At 43.8% G+C, this 21,377-nt stretch overlaps 2 protein-coding genes across 4 annotated transcripts in view; one reads left to right on the top strand and one right to left on the bottom strand.

Annotated features, from left to right (window-relative positions):
• The window catches only part of Mkln1 (muskelin 1), a 142,512-nt gene extending 138,251 nt beyond the window's left edge, over positions 1 to 4,261 (top strand). For all 3 annotated transcript variants that reach the window (XM_040728738.1, XM_040728737.1, XM_040728739.1), the window contains one exon: positions 3,910 to 4,261. In XM_040728738.1, coding sequence (XP_040584672.1) covers positions 3,910 to 4,031 — 122 coding nt within the window. In that variant the 3' untranslated portion in view covers positions 4,032 to 4,261. The remainder of the gene's footprint in view (positions 1 to 3,909) is intronic.
• Positions 4,262 to 16,519: 12,258 nt separating this feature from the next.
• The window catches only part of Podxl (podocalyxin like), a 41,236-nt gene continuing 36,378 nt past the window's right edge, over positions 16,520 to 21,377 (bottom strand). Inside the window, exon 9 of the mRNA XM_013125539.2 lies at positions 16,520 to 20,301. Coding sequence (XP_012980993.1) covers positions 20,104 to 20,301 — 198 coding nt within the window. The 3' untranslated portion in view covers positions 16,520 to 20,103. The remainder of the gene's footprint in view (positions 20,302 to 21,377) is intronic.

Here is a 21,377-nt window from a genome sequence, read left to right as displayed (position 1 = left end):
TCTTCTGTTTCTTCCCTGCTCCCTGCCAGAGGACAGATTTTGTCAAGAACAATTTGTTTTCCTAGGAGTGTAAACAAAGCTTGTTCCTAGGAGACCCTCGTCTCTTTGGAGCAGTAACTGTCTTCAGTCATGGTTAGTACAGAGCAGTAGAAGCGAGAAGAGCAAGAGGCATGACATCAGCAGCACCCTTCCTGAGCTGCTCTGTCAGACTTTGTGTCCTCGGTGAATGTCCTGGACTCCTGCCCCTTTTACATGTATTGGGGGGGACGGACAAAAAACACTATTGAGATTAAGCATGAGTTTCTCCTTACACAGCTTCCCAGTCTGCTCTACCTGGTGTGTCTGCCCAACACTGCTTTGTAAAGAGACATGCTGATATAATTGATTCTGATTTTTCAAAGTAATTATGTCTTCTAACCACAGGGACAATGAGTTAGTGAATGTGAAATCACTGCTCTTGGGGGAAACTTAGAATTAAGTTTCTGTGAGTCCCTCCAACAGATCATTGCGCAGCATTGACTCTTGGGTATTTTTATTTGATGCCTCCTTATTTGGTGTACATTATTTATTCATTTACATAGAACTCATGGTCAGGAGGACCAGAGCCCTTGCCTGAATGATGCTTGTTTAGCCTCCTGTCTCTGAAAGGCATGTCATGGCTGCTTACTCTGAGAAACACTAGACTGCAGCTCCAGGCCACTATAAGTGCTGGGGTCACCGTCAAACAGCACAGAATTGGAAAAAAATGTGGCACCAAACACAACATGAAATGACAGCTGTATAATTTGAGGCTTGACACAAGAAGGCAGACTTTACTGGGAATACGTTTCTGCAACTCAAATGCTCTGCCATCTTGCCCTGTCTGTAAATATTCACAATAGAGCCACAAGTCTTGATTGTGAGATTACAAATACATTTCAGTAATTAGGTGATTTTGTAAATATAGAATCTTTAATCAAGATTTTATATTAATGTGCATATATAAGCATCTTGTTTTGAATATGCTGGGCTTGTTACCTAGTGTAAAAGCATACTGTACAGCATACTTTATTTAATGGTGTGGCTTTGAAATGTTTTTGTGAAACTGCTATATATGTCTGCTGTGTCTGCATGAAAGGATTCCAAGGACCCTTCATAGTCTACCTGATGGGAATAAGTTTTCATTTCCTTATTGGTACATGTAACCAAAGTAAAGATACTTCTGAGAACTAAAAGTAGCATAACATGCCGGGCGGTGGTGGCACACGCCTTTAATCCCAGCACTTGGAGGCAGAGGCAGGCGGATCTCTGTGAGTTCGAGGCCAGGCTGGGCCGACAGCCTCCAAAACAATACAGAGAAACCCTGTCTCGTAAAACAAAACAAAACAAAAAAAAATAGCATAACACATTGCCCTACACACTCAGTTAAATGCTATAAAACTGGGTAGATAAACTTTAGAGTCTCCTCATCCACTGAATCTCTTAAGTGATTCTAGGAGTGGAGTTTATATGTCCAGGCCTAGAAATGATATGTTGGCAGTTAGTGTAACTGACTTTGGATTTCTCAGATAATTTGCTACTACAAAGAATTAGGCCTCCTTGGGAAAATGACTGACTCCAGAGCTGTGTAAGAATGAGCTTGAGATCTTACTTTATGGGAAAGTAAAGAGATGTCCAAAAATGGTTGGGTAGATTTCTTACTGGTTAAATCTGAGATGATGTGACGATCAAAATGAATGGTGACAGTGATGAGTTTTACATTAAATAAGGATTCAGAAGTACATACTGATCCAAACAAATACATTTTAAAAGGAAGATAAAGAAGAGATCTTTATAGTTGGGCACAGTGGCATATGCCTTTTATCCCAGCACTCGGGAGGCAGAGGCAGGTGGGTCTCTGTGAGTGCATGCTAGCCTGGTCTATAGACAGAGTTTAAGGACAGCCAGGGATACATAGTGAAACCCTGTCTTAAAAAAACAAACGGGCAGGGAGCACTTTATAACAGAATGCCAGTTAGCATCTGTAGAAGGAATCACAGTTAGAAAACCACAATAGTTTATATAATTGCTCTTTCATCAAGAAACCACCAATGACTACTGGGTCCTGGTGTTTTGAGAAACAAAGTATTTATGAAATGTTGAATTTCCCCATTTGTAGTCTATTAATTTCAGAGGTAGGAATAAAACTTTATCAGAGAAATTTGGCGTAGGCTGCGTTTACCTTATGATCAAAGTTAATATCATTGCTAATGGGCCAAACTGATAACCGTGTGCTTCCTGAGGTGGTGACCTGAGAACGGCACAGTGTCACTTCTGCAGTGTTTTACCAAGATTACGTAAACCAGTGTCTGACCATAGAGCCGTCAAGACAGTTAACCCAGACTCAGCACACACTAGACAGCTTTTCTATATGCTTCAAAAGTAATCTGTGCCATTAAAAGATGGAGAAGCTGCAGATTTGATTCAAATCCAAATGCAGGGTGTGATCTCGGGTTAGATTTTTGCCTAGAGATAAATGAGTAATAAAAAGATTATTAAAACATCAATGTTAAGTTTCCCGAATTTAATATCTAGGGAGATTAAGCTGTAGATCAGTGACAGAACTTGTCATGTGCAAGGTCCTAGATTCATCCCTTAGCACACAGAAGATGGTTGTATGTAGATTGGGTCATATGAGTGGATATGCTGTTCTTAGTTGAAATTCAGGGGTGAGGGTGTACAAAACCCATATGTGCTTCCACAGAAGGGTGATGAGTTGGGCATGTATGTATCCACAGTAAGAATGTGTCAGCAAGACACTACCAACAGACTCATCAAAGCGAAGGCTCGTTGTACTTTCAAAACCTCTGTGTATTTGCAATGTTTTGGAAGTAAAGCAATTTGGAAAATTCAGAAAAGCATAATAAAAGAAAAAGGGCTATACTCTCACCTTCTCAAATAAGCTTTGTTAGTATTTTGCAGTATTTCCTTCTATTCATTTCTATGATATGATAATAGGCTTTGTTAAGCCAAGCTCAAAGGAAGAAACATTTTCCCCACAAACTTAAAAAAACTAATAATTTTTTAAAATAAAAAGGAATGAACTATTCTCAAGGCATTGTTTATTTCCTTCCAGGAAACTGGTATCCTTGACAATGTTATGTTCTATTTCTATTCTTTACAAGATTAAAACAGATTGGGTCTAAAACTGTTGAGTGGCGTCAGTCCAATTTGTGTTTTCCCTGAACTGTCCCAGCTAGCCACTCAGTGATAGGAAAATCATTTATCACAGAAGTATTTAATTTGTTTGTTAGAAGTCTGAAACAGCTGAAATCATTTACAAAGTGACCAGTATGGATTGGTTGGTGTGCACTTGAAAATTAAATGTTCTAGATGTAAATGGAGGGAAGAATGATCTAGCAAAGGAGAGATGAGAAAGAAGTCAGTATTAAATACTAAAGTGACAGTCTTTCTGCTAGGGTGTTTTCACGTAGTTGCATTTAGTCTGCACAGAAGTCTGAAGTGAACAGGGTCCCACAGATGTACCTGGTTCTGGATGCCAAGGAGGCTATGGTGCCTAGTCTGCACTGCTGTGTCCTTCCCTCCCCCCAGAGCCCAGCTTCTCAACCTGTGGGTCATAACCCTTTCACAGCACAGACGTTATGTTACAGTGCATAACAGCAACAAAATTATAGTCACGTAGTGGCAATGAACATAATTTTATGGTTGGGGGTCACCACAACATGAAAAACTATTAAAGGGTTGTAGCATTAGTCAGGTTGAGAATCATTGCTAAGTGTTGTGAGCTGGTAGAACCAGGATCATGTTGGTAGAATTTAGCTAGTTTTGAAGCCTGTCCTGATTTTGATTCTCCCATGATGTTGGTCACATTAACTTTTCTGTTTTGTGTTGAATTTTTGAAATAATATGTAAATTTGTTTTCTTTTCCAGGCTTTTCAGATGTGGATCACACCTATGCGCAAAGAACTCAGCTCTTTGACACCTTAGTAAACTTCTTTCCTGACAGCATGACTCCTCCGAAAGGCAATCTGGTAGACCTCATCACACTGTAAACTGGAGAGTCGAGCTGAGGAGTTGCTAGGCTCAGAAGTGGAGACAGGAGTCGGGGCTCCGTGTTGCGTGGGCAGAGGTGACGTCGCAGTGACTGAGGACTGCATCAGAGTTTTGAAGGATCCTTATTATCACAAGTTTTAACCCTCTCCTTCGTACCTGACCTCAATCCCCTTTTCCTCATATTCCTGCATTAGGTTAATAAAGTGAAATTGATATACTTCCCATTCAATTATGTATATTTTCTTCAGCTTTAATAATTAACAAGTGTTAGTGAAAACTAGGTTTTTTGTTGTTGTTGTTGTTGTTGTTTTTTTTTTGTTTTTTTTTTTTTTTGCTTTCCAAAATTTATTTTTAGTTAGGAAAACAGCACTGTTAGTAGACTCCGTGCTGTAGGAATTTGGGTTTTACTTTTGGGTTTTTTGACCTTTGTTTGCCTTTCTCCTCTTTCCCTTTTACTTTTCCTCACATCACAACTATTGTAAGTGGTGTCACTAGTTACTTCTTCATTCTTAACAGGTGTATATTTATGTGGGACATTGGTGTATGTTAAGCCAATATGTGTAACTATTGACTTTTCTTGTATTCTATTAAAAAATAGACAGGTTAGAGGACTTCAGTTTATACTTTTTGCCATACAACCAAAAAGCAAATCTCAAGATTGACCTAGACACCTGATCAGAATTGGTATTCTGTACTGATATTTTGTAGTAGCTATTACAGTAGCCAGTGGCTTTGAATCACAAAAACTTGAAGAGGTTTCCCACAGATAACCAGCAGGAGCGGTCCTGTCCTGCTCACTGTCTTCACTGATGTGTTTGTAGGGATTTTGGGAGGGTACGACGCTCCTCTGGTAGAGTTACACAGAACAGCACTCTCGTCCTCCTGTGAGTTACCTTTTTGCCACTGTTTTATCTGGGAAAGTGGGTTCCAGAGCTGTGCTCCATTTTTCTGATGTGTTTCCCTGCTCTTTTGAAGGGGAGTGGGCTGTGGTTGTCCTGTGGCATACAACTGACAAGAATTTCCGGAAGCATGTGACTTGGGACTTTTTTAAATGGACAAAAGGAAAAAAATAATACCAAGAGTTTTTCACTAGACAGAAAAGTACAACAAACTGCCCTTCTCATTGTTCCATTTTCGGGTGTGCAGGAACAGAGGAACATACCTTGCTATTAGGTGTTGTGGAATGTGGCATGAAAAACCTACATCTGGCTAGCTAGTGTTCACATTTGCTCCAAAAGTGTGCCATTTGCAGCTGGTAACCCACCGTGTTCAAAGCAGAATCTAGAGTAGCCACGTGCCAGCTATTAAGAGTGAGTGACTATAAAACTGACCTGTACTTTCCAGAAGTGTCACGTATAGGAATCAGACTCTGACATGTCTTTTTCCTCTGTCTTCATGGTTTTACTTTTGAGGATGAATGGGAATATATTTTTGCCAGTTGTAAGATTGAATCATGTCTTTTTAGCTTTATAAGCATCCCAAAGCAATCAGTAGTAATTTATTAAACATTTAAGTCAATACCTTACCTTGTGAAAAATATGTATAGTTTAGCAGGTACCAACTTATATAAATACAGAATAATCAGTTAACTGTACACTTGAGTAAATCCATTCTATTCCAAGACTTTTGCAGTTTCCTGAAGTGATTCTCCCGAATGGCAGCGAAGAACACAAGCTGTGTCAGTAATAGTGTAGCCTGGTGGATCTCATTTCTGAAGACAGATGCAGATCAGTAGTTGACAGAATGAGCTTCAACTGGAAGCTGTCAGCATGTAAGAGCTGTAGCCGAGCACAGCGAGCCCTGTCACCTCGACGTTACAGCCAAATGGAACCTGCCGCCTGCCGCCTTTGTGTGTGTGCAAGTTCCCGCCCACCCCAGTTTTCCGTCAGCTCCTCAGACTCTGTCATTTGAATACATTCATTTCTTGACCTCAGTGATCTTTTTTTCCTCTTAACTGCTTTTCTGTTTTTATAATGCCTGCTTTAATTCCGTCTTTCTTCACTCTATTTAGTTTGGAACTTTTCATTTTTCACTACCATGTTTATGTGGTTGGGTCATAGGAAACTACTTAGTTGCCTGAGTGAGATGCTTTCACTAACTGAGGAGATGACTAGTCAAGTTAGAATCTGTGCCTTGGGGATTTAGTTGGGGGCACTGCCAGGGATAACTTCAGAAAGTTTTATATGTCCAGGACCAAGATTGACATGTTGCTCATATTTCACATCAGAACCCAGATTTAGAACTTGTATAGATATTTATTTCATAAGGAGTAACAGCAGAATATCATAATTTAAACAATAAAGTTAATATTTAAGTAACCAAATATTTGTGCTTTACTACTTAAAATTTCTTTCATATTCTAGCTTAGTCCCAAATTAAGACACTTAGCTTTAGACACATTAGTTAGTGGAAAACTGTTCCCTTGACATAATCCCCAGTTTCTGGCTCACCTCCATCTCCCTTTCTCGAGTAGAATATATGGCTTTCGATCAGAAATAAGCTATAGGTACCTGATGCTACTTTCACCCTTGTATTCTGTAAGCATTTTAATTGTAAGTCATTTCACAAATGCATTTGCATTTTATTTATGAAATAGCATGAGACTTTACTTGGCTGCCAGTTGGTTTTATTCAGAGATATGTCATGTTTGTACACACACAAAGTAATTTAGAGTTGAGTTCCCACCTCTGTGTTGTTAAAGCTGACAAATAATATTAACCTTTATCAAAGTCACCCTTTTTGATATGGTTTCCATTTCTACTAAAATGACCATTCTGTATCCAGGGAGTAAAAACATAAAATATATTGGAAAGTAAAGTCACTGGTTTGTTGTAGACAAGTGTGTCAGATTTAAGGCCCAGTGCTTTGTTTGTTTGTAAAACCACATCAAGTGAAATGTATATTCTGTGTGTAAGTGTTGGCAGCTTGTCATTCCACTGGCTCTCTCCACATCTGCCTTAAATATTGTTATATAGAAATACACAGTAACAGTTTCATGTGACAAAATAGGCTTAAAATCTGTACAGATAAAAGGTAGCTGAGAACCTTACCCATTTAGTGAGAGATTGAGATTGCTGCTTAATAAGTCAAAAAGTACCTAAAAGAATGATCCTGATTGCTATTCTCTGAGTTACATTAAATTTCATGATATATATACATATGTTACCTTGCAATTGTTTTGTTGGATAATTGTGAGTCATTTTCTGAGTAAAATAAGTGTGAAAATCTTAGCTGACCGAGTATTAATATGACAGTTGGGAATTCTTGTTTGAAGTGACTTCTTAGGAAGTCATGATAGTGTGCACTTTAGATAAAGTCACAGAGCCCTTTAAAGAGGCCCTTCCTAACATTTGCTTTCTTAAAAACCCTTGCTCGTCTACAATCTCATCCTTTTGCAGAAAATCTTGCCTGGATTTTCACCAAGTTTTAGCTAGTCTGTGGTTTAGGATGTGCAGGCTCTACAAGAAAAATAAAAATTCTATAGTTGCTGGAGATATGTCATTGAAGTCTGTATATGACTACTTACAGATTAAGTTGTTGGGCTCTTTAATGCAATTTTTTGTTTTCTGTATTAGGCAAATAATGCTAATTTTTGTATGTGGTTTTTGACTGTGGTTTAGTCTCTGTAATTTGTCTTAATGTTGAAATGACTTGGCTATCCAAAGCTTCTAGTATATGTCAGATATATATATATATATATATATAAATATGTTATATATATTATATAAAATCTTCTCTATATAGGTGTGTCAGTTGAAGGTCAGAGTTTCCAAATTTGTTGAAGTTATATGGAGCTCACTATTAGAATTGAATACGGATAGTTTGCTTGTTTCTGGGGTGTGGTTATTGCAGTGTATTGATTTCATCACCAAATGCCCTTGTTTTCATAATTAAATGCTTTCTCAGATTTTAGTTTTAGATGACTTTTTAACCTTAAATTCATTCTACTCACCAATTACTGTGAATTGTGTTTCCATTTATTTTCCTTGGCTAATTTAACTTTATTCATTACTTCCTAGACTTTTCTGTGGCACTGTTTAGAACTATTGTATTGCTTTAAAAAAAAAGTCAAATCATTGTAAATCATACATGCTCCTGTTTATGATAAGAGAGTAATGAGATTAAAGATGTATATTGGTAAAGAAGTAATAACATTTAGATATTGCTGTAAAATGCGTGTGCCATTTTCATTTGGGGGTGTGATCCCAGCTTTGGCAACTTTCACTGAGAGGCATGGTTTAGCTTCTTTTCCTGGTCCTAGAAACAGTTGTCATAGAACTGTTGGCAGAATAGAGGTTCTGAAAGAAAGCCAGCTCATGGAGATCAGTGTGCCACCACACTGTAAATCTGCTGTTGCCCTTTCTTTTTAGTGTATTTTTAGCCAACCTTTTTTTCTGTTTCTACCTCCATCAATAGCATTGACTTTCTGTTGAAATTGAAATGTGTGCTAATGATTGGCTTTTAGGGTTGTGGTGCACACCTTTCATACAGTATTTGGGAGGCAGAAGCAAGAAGATGTCTCTTTGAGTTTACGGCCAGTCTGTCTACATCGTGAGTTCCAGGTCAGATGGAGCTACATAGTGAGACCCCGTCCCAAGGTTTGGGGTGGGGTTAATTTCTGATACATTTTGAATATTAGAAATGGCTTTTATTGCCACTAACTAATTGATATCCCTGTTTTCTTAAATAAAAATAATGTAGTGATATAAATGTCTCATCAAGATTCTAATTTAGGATAGGTGAGATGGTTCAGCTTGCTGACAGCCTGACTTCATCTCCAGGATGCACGTGATGGAAGTAGAGAACTGCTTCCCACAGCTGACTGGGACCCTCACATACGCACACGCATGCAAAAGAAATGCATAAATACCTTCACATATGCACACGCATGCAAAGTAAATGAATAAATACCTTCACATATGCACACGCATGCAAAGTAAATGAATAAATACCCTCACATATGCACACGCATGCAAAAGAAATTCATAAATACCTTCACATATGCACACGCATGCAAAGTAAATGAATAAATACCCTTCACATATGCACACGCATGCAAAAGAAATGAATAAATACCCTTCACATATGCACACGCATGCAAAGTAAATGAATAAATACCCTTCACATATGCACACGCATGCAAAAGAAATGCATAAATACCTTCACATATGCACACGCATGCAAAAGAAATGAATAAATACCTTCACATATGCACACGCATGCAAAAGAAATTCATAAATACCTTCACATATGCACACGCATGCAAAGTAAATGCATAAATACCCTTCACATATGCACACACATGCAAAATAAATGAATAAATAAATGAGATTTTTAAAAGTTGAAAGAGTATGAACTAAGATTGAATTCCAAGTGACTGAATTGTTTTCTGGGTCATAAAGCTAGTGATAAAATCTTCAGACAGTAACATCTGTAGTCAGTGAGTAACCTAGAGAGTCCTTAGTACAGTAAATTAGACTTTCTAGTACTCACAGAGAAATATCTTCCTGGAAAATTCCTGCTACTATCTTTTTCGAAAGCCACAGATCTTGAATTAGAATCCAGTTCACAGCACAGAAAGCAAAGGATGGTTCTGATTTCTCTTCTGCATTCCAGCTGTTTGTAAATCAGATCTGGAAATGTGTAGTCTTGTCCCCAAACACTGCCAGGCTTGCTTGGAAACAACGCTGTGTGGATGTCATCTGACGGCTGTGGGGTCAGCAACAGAAGGCGGCAGTGCTGGAGTGGGGAGGGAACCAGTCCTAAGGGTTGTGAACTCATGTCTTCCTCACAGTGCTACACAGGGAGCCCCTGTAAACTGTTGCATACATATGCACACTGTCCCAAGAAGTGTTGCCCTCAGGAAGAGAGCTACAAAAGAGAATGAAAGTGTACTAGAAAAAGAAAAGCCAGGAGTTTGAAGGTTCCCAAAGCTAAGAAAGGCAGAAAGCTCCTCATTGTTAACCTAGAATAATTCCGTGGAGTCAGGGCTTGGAAAAAAGTTATCAAAGGGGGTCAAAGCTTGTGTTCTTCTGAATAGTCTTGGGAAAGTAGCTTTTCCTAGGTAATTAACCCTTTCCTCTTCTTGCAAATACAGACCTTAAAACACCCTGGAGTAATCTTTAAATTTTAAACTAGGTAAGTAGCTTCCTACATACAACTAGTTCCTTGGTAAGCCCACAGGAAAAAACTAGAAACTTGTCAATGTGTAATTTGGAGGCTTCCAAACAACTTGTTTAGTCATCATCTCTGAGCTCTTGCTACAACATAGACCTGAACCATCTTGCATGCTAGCCTCAAGCCCAGCAAAGAGTTTCCATACTTGAGCTAGCTGCCACCCAGAAAATCAGCCTGAAGACGTCATCATTCTTCAGTTCCATTTACTGCTCGGTAGGCACCAAGTTAGTCGGTAGAGAAGAAACACAGTGCACTCCATATGCAGTGAATCCATGTGAGAGTTCAGAGACTCTTGGGAACTTATTAGCAAGTCTCAAGCAAGTCCTACCACCTAGCTCATGTTACTAAGTTGGTGTTCGTTTACTAAGCCCCTAAAATAGGAAGAAAGTGGTCACTGTATACTTCAGATCCATACAGGATTGAACTGACAGGTTTTGTGCCTTAAAATGAATTATCCAATCCTGGCAGTTCTGTTTATTTGCCCCAAGTGTTGCAGGTTCTGATAACTGTATGCTTTTAGGTACTCTGCGCATCTGTAAATGACAGATGAAATTGGAGAAAGAACCTAGAATGTGTTCCAGTTCCCTTCAAGCTGGCAAAGCTTCAGACTCAGTTGCAACCAAAGGCCAGAGCCATTCAGGCCATGCCAGCCTGTGTGTGCCAGTGACTGATTGCTGTCTTTACATTCTTGGACACAGTGGCTACTGAGAACAGGGGTGTGCGTAGCTTTTCACTTTTTAATATGCCCGCTTCTGAAGTCATAGAGCACTTGTCCCTTTGCAAGTCTTGGCCTAGTTGCACATATAAATAAATGCCAGCCATGCCTGTGAGAACACAGAGAAGTAATTATCAGCCCAGCCCACTTAATGGTAGATGTCAAACTCCAAAATGGGAGATTATGTACGAGGATATTTTTATGGGGAAAGATTTTTTTTTAAATCAGAGTAAAGAAACTCACATGGAACGAGCACATAGAAAGACTCAGAATAAACAGCAGAGGGCATTCAGGAAGCTGAAACCCCAGATAACACAAATTTTTGTCATTGTTTCATGAAAGAAAAATATCATGTGTTTGATAAGCTTCCAGAGATTACTCATTAACAATGTTACTCCCTCTCCTAACCATTACTCTTGGCCTGGGCACAAACGTTGTGCTGTGTTCTTTAAGTCTGTCTGTGTTTTGACATATGTGCAGTATCTTTTGAAGTCAGACTGTATAGTATTGATTATCCTTTATGTCTAGCCTTCTGCTCAGTTTAGAGTCTGCACAATAATGTGGCACTTTTTTTTCCGTGAGCAGATTTTGTTTACTTTTTCAAGTGAAGACATTTTCTCTCTTCCTTTACCACCACTTTAAAGCTATGCACAGCTGACCCTGCAGCCCCCAAAGAGTACAAGGGAGCTAAGGTGAGGACCTTTGTCTGTCTGTCTGGTTGGTTTTTCAAGACAGGATTTCTCTGTGTAGCTTTGTAGACCAGGCTGGTTGGAACTCACAGAGATCCTCCTGCCTCTGCCTCCCGAGTGCTGGGACTAAAGGCGTGCACCACCACCGCTCATCGAGGACCTTTTTCTTAGTACTGAGAACATGCAGTGTTCTGTCTCTGGAGAAGACATACCTATAATCCACACAAGACAAACGTTATTTTTTTAAAGTCAGCTGTTTTGCTTTTGTAAGTTACATGTACTTAGGAACCAGAAAATTAAGATGCTCTCTGATAAAGAGTGTCAGAGCCAAAGTTTGTGTGGAAATTAGGCTAAGAAAGATCACAGTGGTGGCGGGCCAGTGGTTTCATATGCCTTTGATTCCAGTAGAGGCAGGTGGTACAGCCTCATCTCCCCAGGCCTACTGTGGTGTGCAGCTGGCCCTTCCCAGCGAGGGCATCTGGCCAGGACACACTGGGATCAGGTTATCTGAAAGCTAGGGAGTGTTAAGTAACCTTTGTGAATTTTAGTAACATTTACTGATTTTCTAATTCTAAAACTATGACTATTACAGAAAGTTAGGAAACAACTATAAGGAAAGAAGGCTCTTATTTACTGACTGACAAGACCCTTCTCTTCCCCCCCCCCCCCCTTTGTCTTTTTGAGACAGGATCTCGCTATGTAGCTCTGGCTGCCCCAGACTGTCCTAGAACCCTCCCAAATGCTGGGATTAAAGATGTGTGCCAACAGGTGTGGCTAACCCTTTACTTTTTTTTAAACCTTTTTTCCCTTACTTTTCATTATCAAAATGGACAAAGCCAAGAAAGGCCTTTAGACAAATGGTTTATTTTTATTTTTGAAGACTCATTTATTTATTATGTGTGCAGTGTTCTGTCTGTATGTCTGTACACCAGAAGAGGGCACCAGATCTTATTAGAGATGGTTGTGAGCCATCGTGTGGTTGCTGGGAATTGAATTTGGGACCTCTGGAAGTACATCCAGTACTCTTAACCTCTGAGCCGTCTCTCCAGCCTGTTTTCTGCTACAGGTGTACCGGTAGGACCAGGTTGCAAGTGTACAGCTTATCCCTGCTTATGTTCCGCAAGCATTGTCTTGCCATAAAGTTTGAAAAGTAGTCTCCTTATGTATTTTTAGTGATCAACTTTGGGGAGAGATACCATTTCTTGTTCGGGTTATTGGAAATTTGATCTCTAAGACTGAGTTTTTATGTCAGTTGGGCGCTGTCACAAGTATGGATCATAATCATATCATGAGTAGACTTCTGTTGGTGATGACCATTTCATATGCCCTTAATTAAACCCACACTCAAAAATAAAAGGCTGAAAACAAAGGGAATACAACATAAACAGCCTATGAGGCATTCATTTCCATAGAGTAAGAGCTCCTTATCATGCTAAACCGATGCCTAAAAAGCAACGTGTAAACACCAGCTAGGAGCCAGAAGGTTTCCAAGTTTGGCACCTCCATTTTTAGATTAGACCCCTCCTCTTGGTGTGGGAGGAGAAACTCACCTTGTTGGGTTCTGTGCTCCACCCCTTCCTGTGGCAGTACAGGAATTGGATTGGTAGAGTCAGAAACATTCCACCCCTTCCTGTGGCAGTACAGGAATTGAATTGGTAGAGTCAGAAATGTTCCACCCCTTCCTGTGGCAGTACAGGAGTTGGATTGGTAGAGTTAGAACCGTTACAAGCTACCTGGAAGCGCAGTGTGTGTGAGCTAGAACATGTAAACGGCCCTCTTGGGGCCGATCACTTCTCTTCCAGCATCCGGGTGTTGGCTCTGTTGAGTTCTGCAATCGTCCATCCCCAGGCTTACACGAGCCTCGATGATTTACCTTTTATTCAATCCGTGTGGACTTTCTAGGACTTCTTTATGGTGAAAGTAATTTTTAGACTCCAGGTTTGGTACATGTTATCACTACTTTGTGACTAAATAAATGAATAATCTCTGCGGAATATAAGTTGTAGCACTATGTTGTATGTGATGTACATATGAAGAAAGAATGTATTTTGCTCATTTTCTTAATAAAAAGTTATATATGAATACTACATAATGTCTTGTGTTTGTCAAAATTACTTTGAAACTTAAAGCATTTATGGGGTCTGGAGATAGTAATGTTTGCCTAGCATGCAGGAGGCTTTAGATTTGAACCCCATAAACTCTAAGTGGGGTTTGTACATGACTATAATCCCAATGCATAGGAGGCAGGCAGGAGGATATGAATTCAAGGTCATCCTTAGCTACATAGGATTTCAAGGCCAGCCTGAGCTCCATGAGACCCTGTTTGTTTGTAATTATTTAATTCATTTTATGTGCATTAGTATGAAGGTATCAGATTCCTTGAAACTGGTGTTACAGACAGTTGTGAGCTGCCATATGGGTGCTAAGAATTGAACCCGGATCCTCTGGAAGAGCAGCCAGTGCTCATAACCGCTGAGCCATGTCTCCAGCACCAAGAACCAGTTTTCCCTGGAGTGTGTGATGCAGGCTTTTGGGTACAGACAGTGAGGCCTTGGGTGTTTTCCTCTGAGACAGTACTGAGGTAAAGGGCATGCTCCTCCGAAAAACACTGGCAAATGGTTCCATTGGGGAAAAAAATTAGTATGCTGCTGGCAGCCAGCAATTTATCGTCTTTTGTGAGTTTGAACTTGTTTCCTGGGGTTTAGTTGTACTAGTTTCAAAGTACAGGGAAACTAGACTGAAACAAAATTAACTGTAGGGAAACAGTAAAGGGAGAGAATCTATCGGTACTACTGAGTTTGGAAAAGTCTAGATTTCTGTCCCTGCTGTAGAGGAGAATCTTAAGTAGTAGATTCAGAAATACACCGAGGGAGAGCTTGGGTTATTATAATGGGGGGAGGGGGCTGGTCTCCACCTGTCATCTGTTAGGGCTCAAATGCTCCAGGCTTTAGGGGCCTGCATGGTATTCAGAGTAGGGGTTAAATTTAACTTGAGAGTCAAGCTCTTCCTGCGCAGCTTTCATTTCTAGGGTGTACTTTAGTGTGGCTCAGAAGTAATGTTTCTTTGTGTTCTCAAAACAGGAAGACGTGAGGTACCGTGATAAGGTAAGAAATTGCCCTTTCCTTGGTTAACCCTCCTGAGAATTAAAGGGATCAAAATGAGGAACACTGACACATTTGTCACTATCTCCTGTGAGGAAGACAGCAGTAAACAAAACCACTTTATGATACAACTGCCCCTGTCCAGCGAGCGCAGGCCTGCAGATCGAAGCTGCAGTTTTATGTGTCTACACGCGTCGTTTCTCCCAAGTGACAGCCGGAGGTCACGGAAATGGGGGGAGTGGAGCGCTGCCCCTGTGAACGGACGCAGCATCCTTCAGGTTCAGTTGGAAAACAGAGCAGACGGGTCTGCTGGAGCCTGGGCCGCTCTGCTGTCTGCTCTTCCCTCTGGGTTTCTTAAGCGGTTTTCCTGTTTTAGAGAGGGGGCGTGAGGCGGCTGGGCGCTCCCGTCCCTTCTGCTCTGCAGACCTTTGATGTCCACAGGGACAGTTGGGTGCGCTCAGCCAGGAAAAGCAGGAGCAGTCGTCAAATACGCCCTCACCACAGGCACCCGACAGGGGAGAGAAAAGCCAGGTAAAGCTGACAGCTGCCCCTTGAGCAGTTAGGGATGCTGTTTTCATCTCCACATCCACCGGACACCGGCGCGTGCTGTGGACCAGTCTCGGCTCTGCAAGTGAGTCTTAGCAGCAGACCATCTTCACGGGGCGCCTGTGGTTTTCAGAGGATCAGCCCTGTGAAAGATGCTCGCTCGGTGTTTGTGCTGAGTGTTCACTCGGAAGCCGGTCCCATTTTCTTTTCCCATTTGGGGTACAGAAGAGGTGGTTTTTTTGGGGGGGGAGCTAACAGAATGGGAAAGTTGGACAGCTGAGAGGCTTTCTGGATTGTGAGGGCTGGGAGCCAGGTCAGTGACCCACTCAGGAAGAGAGCGGAGCCTTAGAGCTCGTTTGTGGGCTGTGATAAGTGTGAGTCACCGTCAGAACAGTGTGCCCCAGCAGGGCCACGGTCCTGTGGGAGTTCCTGGCATTTGGTTCTTTTCTGTATCCTTGGCACACTCATGAGGTTAACCTCAAAATACCCTGTACCTAACTTTGGCCCACCCCTCTGGGTGTCACTTGCCTAGCACCACACGAAGACTAAATAAAAACCCACGGTGACTGTGGATACCATCTAGAAATGAAGTCTGTTGTTAGAGCTCACGCGTGATGGTGGTGTGGGAAAAAGAATCCAGGATGAAGAGAAAAAGATGGAGTCAGAGCACAGGCCAAAAGAGGAAGTCTGCAGCTGACCATGTACCACGCTGTTTCCTGTAAGTCATGAAAACATGACCATCGAGGTGGAGGCAGACTAAGAATGTGGGTGAGATCTGCAGGACGATCCTTTCCCTCCTTCAAGCTTGCCCTGAAAAAAATGTATCTTCCTGCCCATCACTTGCCTCCTTCAGTGTGCACCTGGAGAAAAGGCAGGTTCAAACCTCTGCAGCAACCTTCAACGGCCAGAGCAGCGCTCTCTAACGTACTTGTTCTTATCTTGTGGACAGTTTTCCATGCCCAATAGTCGTGGCATCTTTCTTAGATGGCGGTCACTTATAGGTGTATCCCGGGAGAATTGGGGGTGGGGGTTAGAGGGTGACAGGTCTGTAACCCAGTGCACAGGAGAAATGAGGTCCTGTCCTCTCAGGTGCTGCATGGCCCTGGGACCCTCCACTGCTGTCTTCCAGCATCTCCCCCTTCTCCCCTCTACTGGCAGAAGGCAGCAGGGTGGATAGGCAGACAGAGGCAGTAGCTGATGTCCTCAGGGACGTGGGTGGAGAATTTAAGCCAGAACAACACACTAGGACCTGAACCAACTTACACAAAAGCCTTTTAATTGACAGTGTACAGTTTTCCAAAATATATTTTATAAGAAAATGCAATAGTTAACTATAGTCTTTACAAACAAGTTTCTCAATAAATTCCAGTGTACTTCAGACCCCTGTCCACTAGCACAGGCTCCCCCAGTCTCCTGGGTAAGCTGGTTGACATTCACCAAGAAACAAAAAGGCCCCATGAGAGGTGGTGATCCTGCAGACCTGAGGGAACAAGCAGGTGACAGTGGCAAAAGCCCCACTACAGGGGTCCCCTGCCCTCTCCGCCTTGCTCTGCAGTAGTCCCTTTAACCCCTGTCCTATTGGACATTCCTCAGTGAGAGTTTTCAAAATAGTTAGGGAGGAAAAAACAACGCCCTCCCCCCAAACAACGTTTATTTACATCTCAGACCCAAATGATTCCAGAGCCCAGCAGCATGGCTGGGTGTCCCTTGTGTCCTTTCCAGCACTGCCAGGCTAAGTGTGGAGAAGCATCGGTGGTGTCCTGTGTTGGCCTTGAACCTGTGAGTTGCACTCTCTAATCCCTGTTCTCGAGGAACACAAAGCCAGGGTGGGCAGTCTGGGGCTCCGTTTTAACCCTGTCTCTGTCCCTGGTTGGTTTTGACCCATTGGCTTTGTGGCTTGGGATGTGTTTTCCTGTAGGAAGGTTGAACTGTATCTTCCAAACCCTTTCCCTGTGACCATCAACCCGATGAACACATTCTGAACTCCAGCCCATACTGAAGTAGGATTAAGACTTGGCTGGGGAGGAGCAAGGATCATATTTAAAAATTTAAAATGCCCTGTCTACAAAGTAAATACTTTTTTTGTTACCAACCTGTTTTGTTATAGTTCTCTTTTTTGAAAAGTCGTGTCTACTAAAAAGACATTTACATTCTTGTGGAGAGAAACACCACTTAGCTGTCTCTTAGCTATCAAACGCTTTCCCAAATTTTACTCTCTGAAAGTAGTACAGGGGAAACAAACTCATGGCCCTTGTATTTACAGTGTCAAAAATATGCATACACCTTGTCAACTTCAACTTAACGCTTCAAAGTTTCAACAGTAGTATATTCAAAGTTTCAACAGTAGTATATTGTCCTAAAGGGGGCCAAACCTGATAAAGCTCAAAACGCCCGCTAGCTTTCTCTGATGAAGGTTAGAAGCCTGAGTCTCCCAGATGAGCCTGGATCCTGCCCTGAGATACAGATTGCTTAGCTGTCTCTCCTTTCTCCACTCAAGCAGCAGCAACAGCAGCACAGCAGCTGCTGGATTTGTTCAGTCGCAATCATCAGGCCCTTGGGTTTGCAGCGAGGAAAACCATCTGCCACGGAAATAGAGTTCTGATTTCTCTTTGGTACGGCTGGTTTAAAAAGTCTTGCTGAGAACCCTTCCTCCTCCTCTTCTCAGCCAGAGACTCTGAGTTACAAACAGCTCTAAAAACCCAGTGAAAACAAAGCAAGACGACTGTTATAGATGCTAGCCGTGTGTCCTGTTTGATGTCCCAGCAGTAAGAACAAGCTGGGGCCTGATACCAGTCCTAAAAGGCAACACTTGGGAGCACAGGGAGTTCTGGACCAGCCTAGTGAGAGCTTCCAAGGACTACCCTACAGAGCCATGGTGATTCCTCCAGCCCAGGTACCCTTTATGTAATCTTGCAGTCATCTCTGAGGGGCTGTGGGGTTGCAACCTGTGACCATTTTGCAGAAATAGAATTTGCTCTCTGTCAAATGCCGTTGTCCCAGTGACTGTGACACTGAAGTAGTCTCACACAGGCTATGGTAGAGCAGACCCACTGCAGGAGGGAGCAAGCCGACCTAATTTCCCTGGCACTGCTCTCTGCCATCCCCTGCAGTCTGAGAGAAGCAGCCACGCGGGGCTGTGGGCCTCCTGTTAGCATCCGTCCAGCTGCTGCCAAGCTCACACTGAGAGCCTGCCTTGATTTCTGACGGCCTTTGCTGCCCAGGGAGTGTCACAGGGTGATGGCTGTAAAGGTGGATTTAGGCAGAGGACACCTGTCATCCATCCTCCCCGCCCCCCCCCCCCGCTGTCTTTTAAAAACAAGCTACTCCGGAGCAGAGAATGGGTCCCAGGAATTTATGCCCAAGAACCAAACAGACCATGTTCAAAGCTCCCCACAGGCTCCCCCTTCTCAGAACACCAGGTGAAACCATGTTCAAAGCTCCCCACAGGCTCCCCCTTCTCAGAACACCAGGTGAAACCTTGCCGTTCCAGCCCTCAGCAGCCTTCCACATGGCCGCTCGATTGCTGAGCCTGTAAAACTCCTGTGCCAGGTACTAGGCCAAGTGGCTTTGTGTTTCCCTGAAATGCCACCGGAAACTCGACAGCTGGGGTGCCGCTACGAACACGGGAAACAAGAGCCTGGCTCCACGCTGGGATTGTGGCTGGAGGCACCTTAACTACATGCTCTGGGCCTGCCTTTCTCCACGGCAAAGGAGGGTGAAAACTAGTGAAAGAGGCTAACAGCATCGCCCGTGTTCGAGCGGAGCTTTGGCCTCTGGTAGTGGGGAGCTGGACTAAACAAACGCACACCACACAATTCTCACAACAAGGATGCCTGGTAGTTTCGGTTGATTGTCTACTGAGACACATTTGTCAGGGACCAGTCAGGGTGCCAGGACAGGCCTGTCCCTAGACAATTGCTCTAGGACACTGGGTTTCGAGGAGTCATCCCCTCCCTCAGTGGGGCAGTGAACAAGAGAAGGGGAACATCTTGCTTTCAGTAGCTACTGCAGATTGTTGCTAGAGGGAGCAGAAGGCCAGAGGACATCGGGGGAGTATTTTCTAGGAGTGCCTTGGGGGATGGGCCCGTGTCAGTATGGCATCAGCTGCCGTGAGGAAGCCATCTGCGCGTGAACCCCCTTTCTCTCTGCCTGCCTACCCACCCCTGCGGCAGACCTCCATTGGGGAGCGAGGCCTGTGTGGGTTAAGTCTCAATCCCACTAAGCAGAGGCAAGGAAATCAGAATCTACCACAGGAGGTTCGAAGTCGTGCCCTGGGAAATGGTGGACCAAAAGACGGAATCATGGGAGGTGGGGTACAAGCTGGCGGAGCCATGTTATAGGGGATGGAAACTTGGGACCTGTCCTTGAGACAGTTGGGACCGGTTTTTCTTTCTCGTTGGTCCACCTGCAAGTATCCTTCCTGCCCAGAACAGCCTTGAGGAGGGGCAGAAGGAACACAGTGGTGTGGTCTGGTGCAGCTAAGCACCAGACCGAGGGAAAACAAATGTCACTTGACCCCAAGGTCTCTGTCACTTACTAGAGGAGAGCATGGCTCTCTCTCCAAAGCCCCTTCCGTGGCTCTTTCTCCATCTTCCTCTCGTCCTCCAGTGGCTCTGGGCTCAGGCACAAGTGGGTTATTATACATGAGGAAACTGGACAGAGAGTGTGACTTGTGGAACTTGAAAAGGGAAAATTAAGGCCCTTCGGGGACCGGGAGGGGGCAGCCCTCGGAGTCCGCTCTCCCGCCCCAGTCTCTTCCTCCTCCAGTGGGAAGCTTCCCCGCTGTCCAAATGGCACTTTGGGTGGTCTGGAGCTCTGTCGTGCTGTCGGGTGGCTGGCCGCCTCAGAGATGTGTGTCTTCCTCCTCGTCCAGGTCATCCTTGGTCAGGTTGTCCAGAGGTACGATCCAGCTGTCCCCCAGCTCCCCGTTAAGGTTGACCGCCTTTTTCTCCTGCATCTCCGAAGGAGTCTCCATCACTTCCAAGGTTGGGTTGTCATGGTAACCATTCTCCACTGTCTGCAGCTCCTCAGTGAGTCGTTGCTAGAGTGGAGACAAAGACCCCAGGAAGAAGGCAGTTTTGGACAGCAGTGAGCTTTAGTGAGACCTTTCCCCCATTCTTCCCAGGAAGAAGGCAGTTTTGGACAGCAGTGAGCTTTAGTGAGACCTTTCCCCCATTCTTCCCACAGACCCCAAGTTGGCTAGAGTAAATTCCTGAGGCTCATTTGTGGGGGGCAGATGCTCTGGAGGTCACCCTGGCTCCAGACCTGGCCATCTCTCGAGTACTTTCCCCGTATCCCAAAATTATCAGCTGGTCTCTACCTTCAGTCCAGTGCAATCTGTGGAGAGAATTTTTTTAAAAGACTTTTTGTCTTTAAGCTCTTTTTTGTCTCCATCTCTCCCCTCAAACACCTCTCAAAGTTCTTACCTCACTCATAATAAAAACAGGGCGCCCAAAGGGGGAGGGGGCCCTTCACACCAGCTGACCAGATGAGCGTGGTGAGCCTTATGACCCTGCACGCTGCAGGCGGCAAGGCCTGACAATGGTTAGCCACGGACACACGCCGCTGCCGCCACCGCTGCCGCTCACGCCTCATGCAGTGTCTAAGGTCACCAGGCACGGAACTCGCTCCGTGTCCCCACAGTAGTCTGCAGCTAGGGTTGAGACCACAGCACAACGGTACCATAAAGGTGGTCATTATGTGTGTGAGACAGGGTCACGCTGTGCACTCCAGGCTGACCTCAAACATGTGGTCCTCCTGCCTCAGCTTCCCAAGTGCTGCGATTACAGATGTACACCCCCACACCAGAGAAGGTGGCGGTTCTAGCAGGCCAGGTGAAAGAAGGTTCGGTTAGAGGAGCCATTTCTACCCCTAAGTCCCCAGAGCAGCTGTGCTGACGACAAGGCTGCAGGCTTGAAGTGACACACGGGATATGGGCAGAGCCAGGGCTTACACCCTGCTCCACAGTGAATCTCCAGTGTTCAAGACAAGCTGACCTTGCAGTGGGGGACAAGAGCCTCTCAGGAAGACCAGGCCCACTCCCTGTGTGGAGGGATTGGGTGCGCACTCCCTGGGCTAGCGGCTCCCTGGCTTGGGTGCGCGCTCCCTGGGCTGGCG

Source organism: Mesocricetus auratus, unplaced genomic scaffold, assembly GCF_017639785.1.
Source record: "Mesocricetus auratus isolate SY011 unplaced genomic scaffold, BCM_Maur_2.0 Super-Scaffold_100019, whole genome shotgun sequence".
Lineage (NCBI taxonomy): Eukaryota > Metazoa > Chordata > Mammalia > Rodentia > Cricetidae > Mesocricetus > Mesocricetus auratus.
This window is presented reverse-complemented; position numbering and strand designations above follow the sequence as displayed.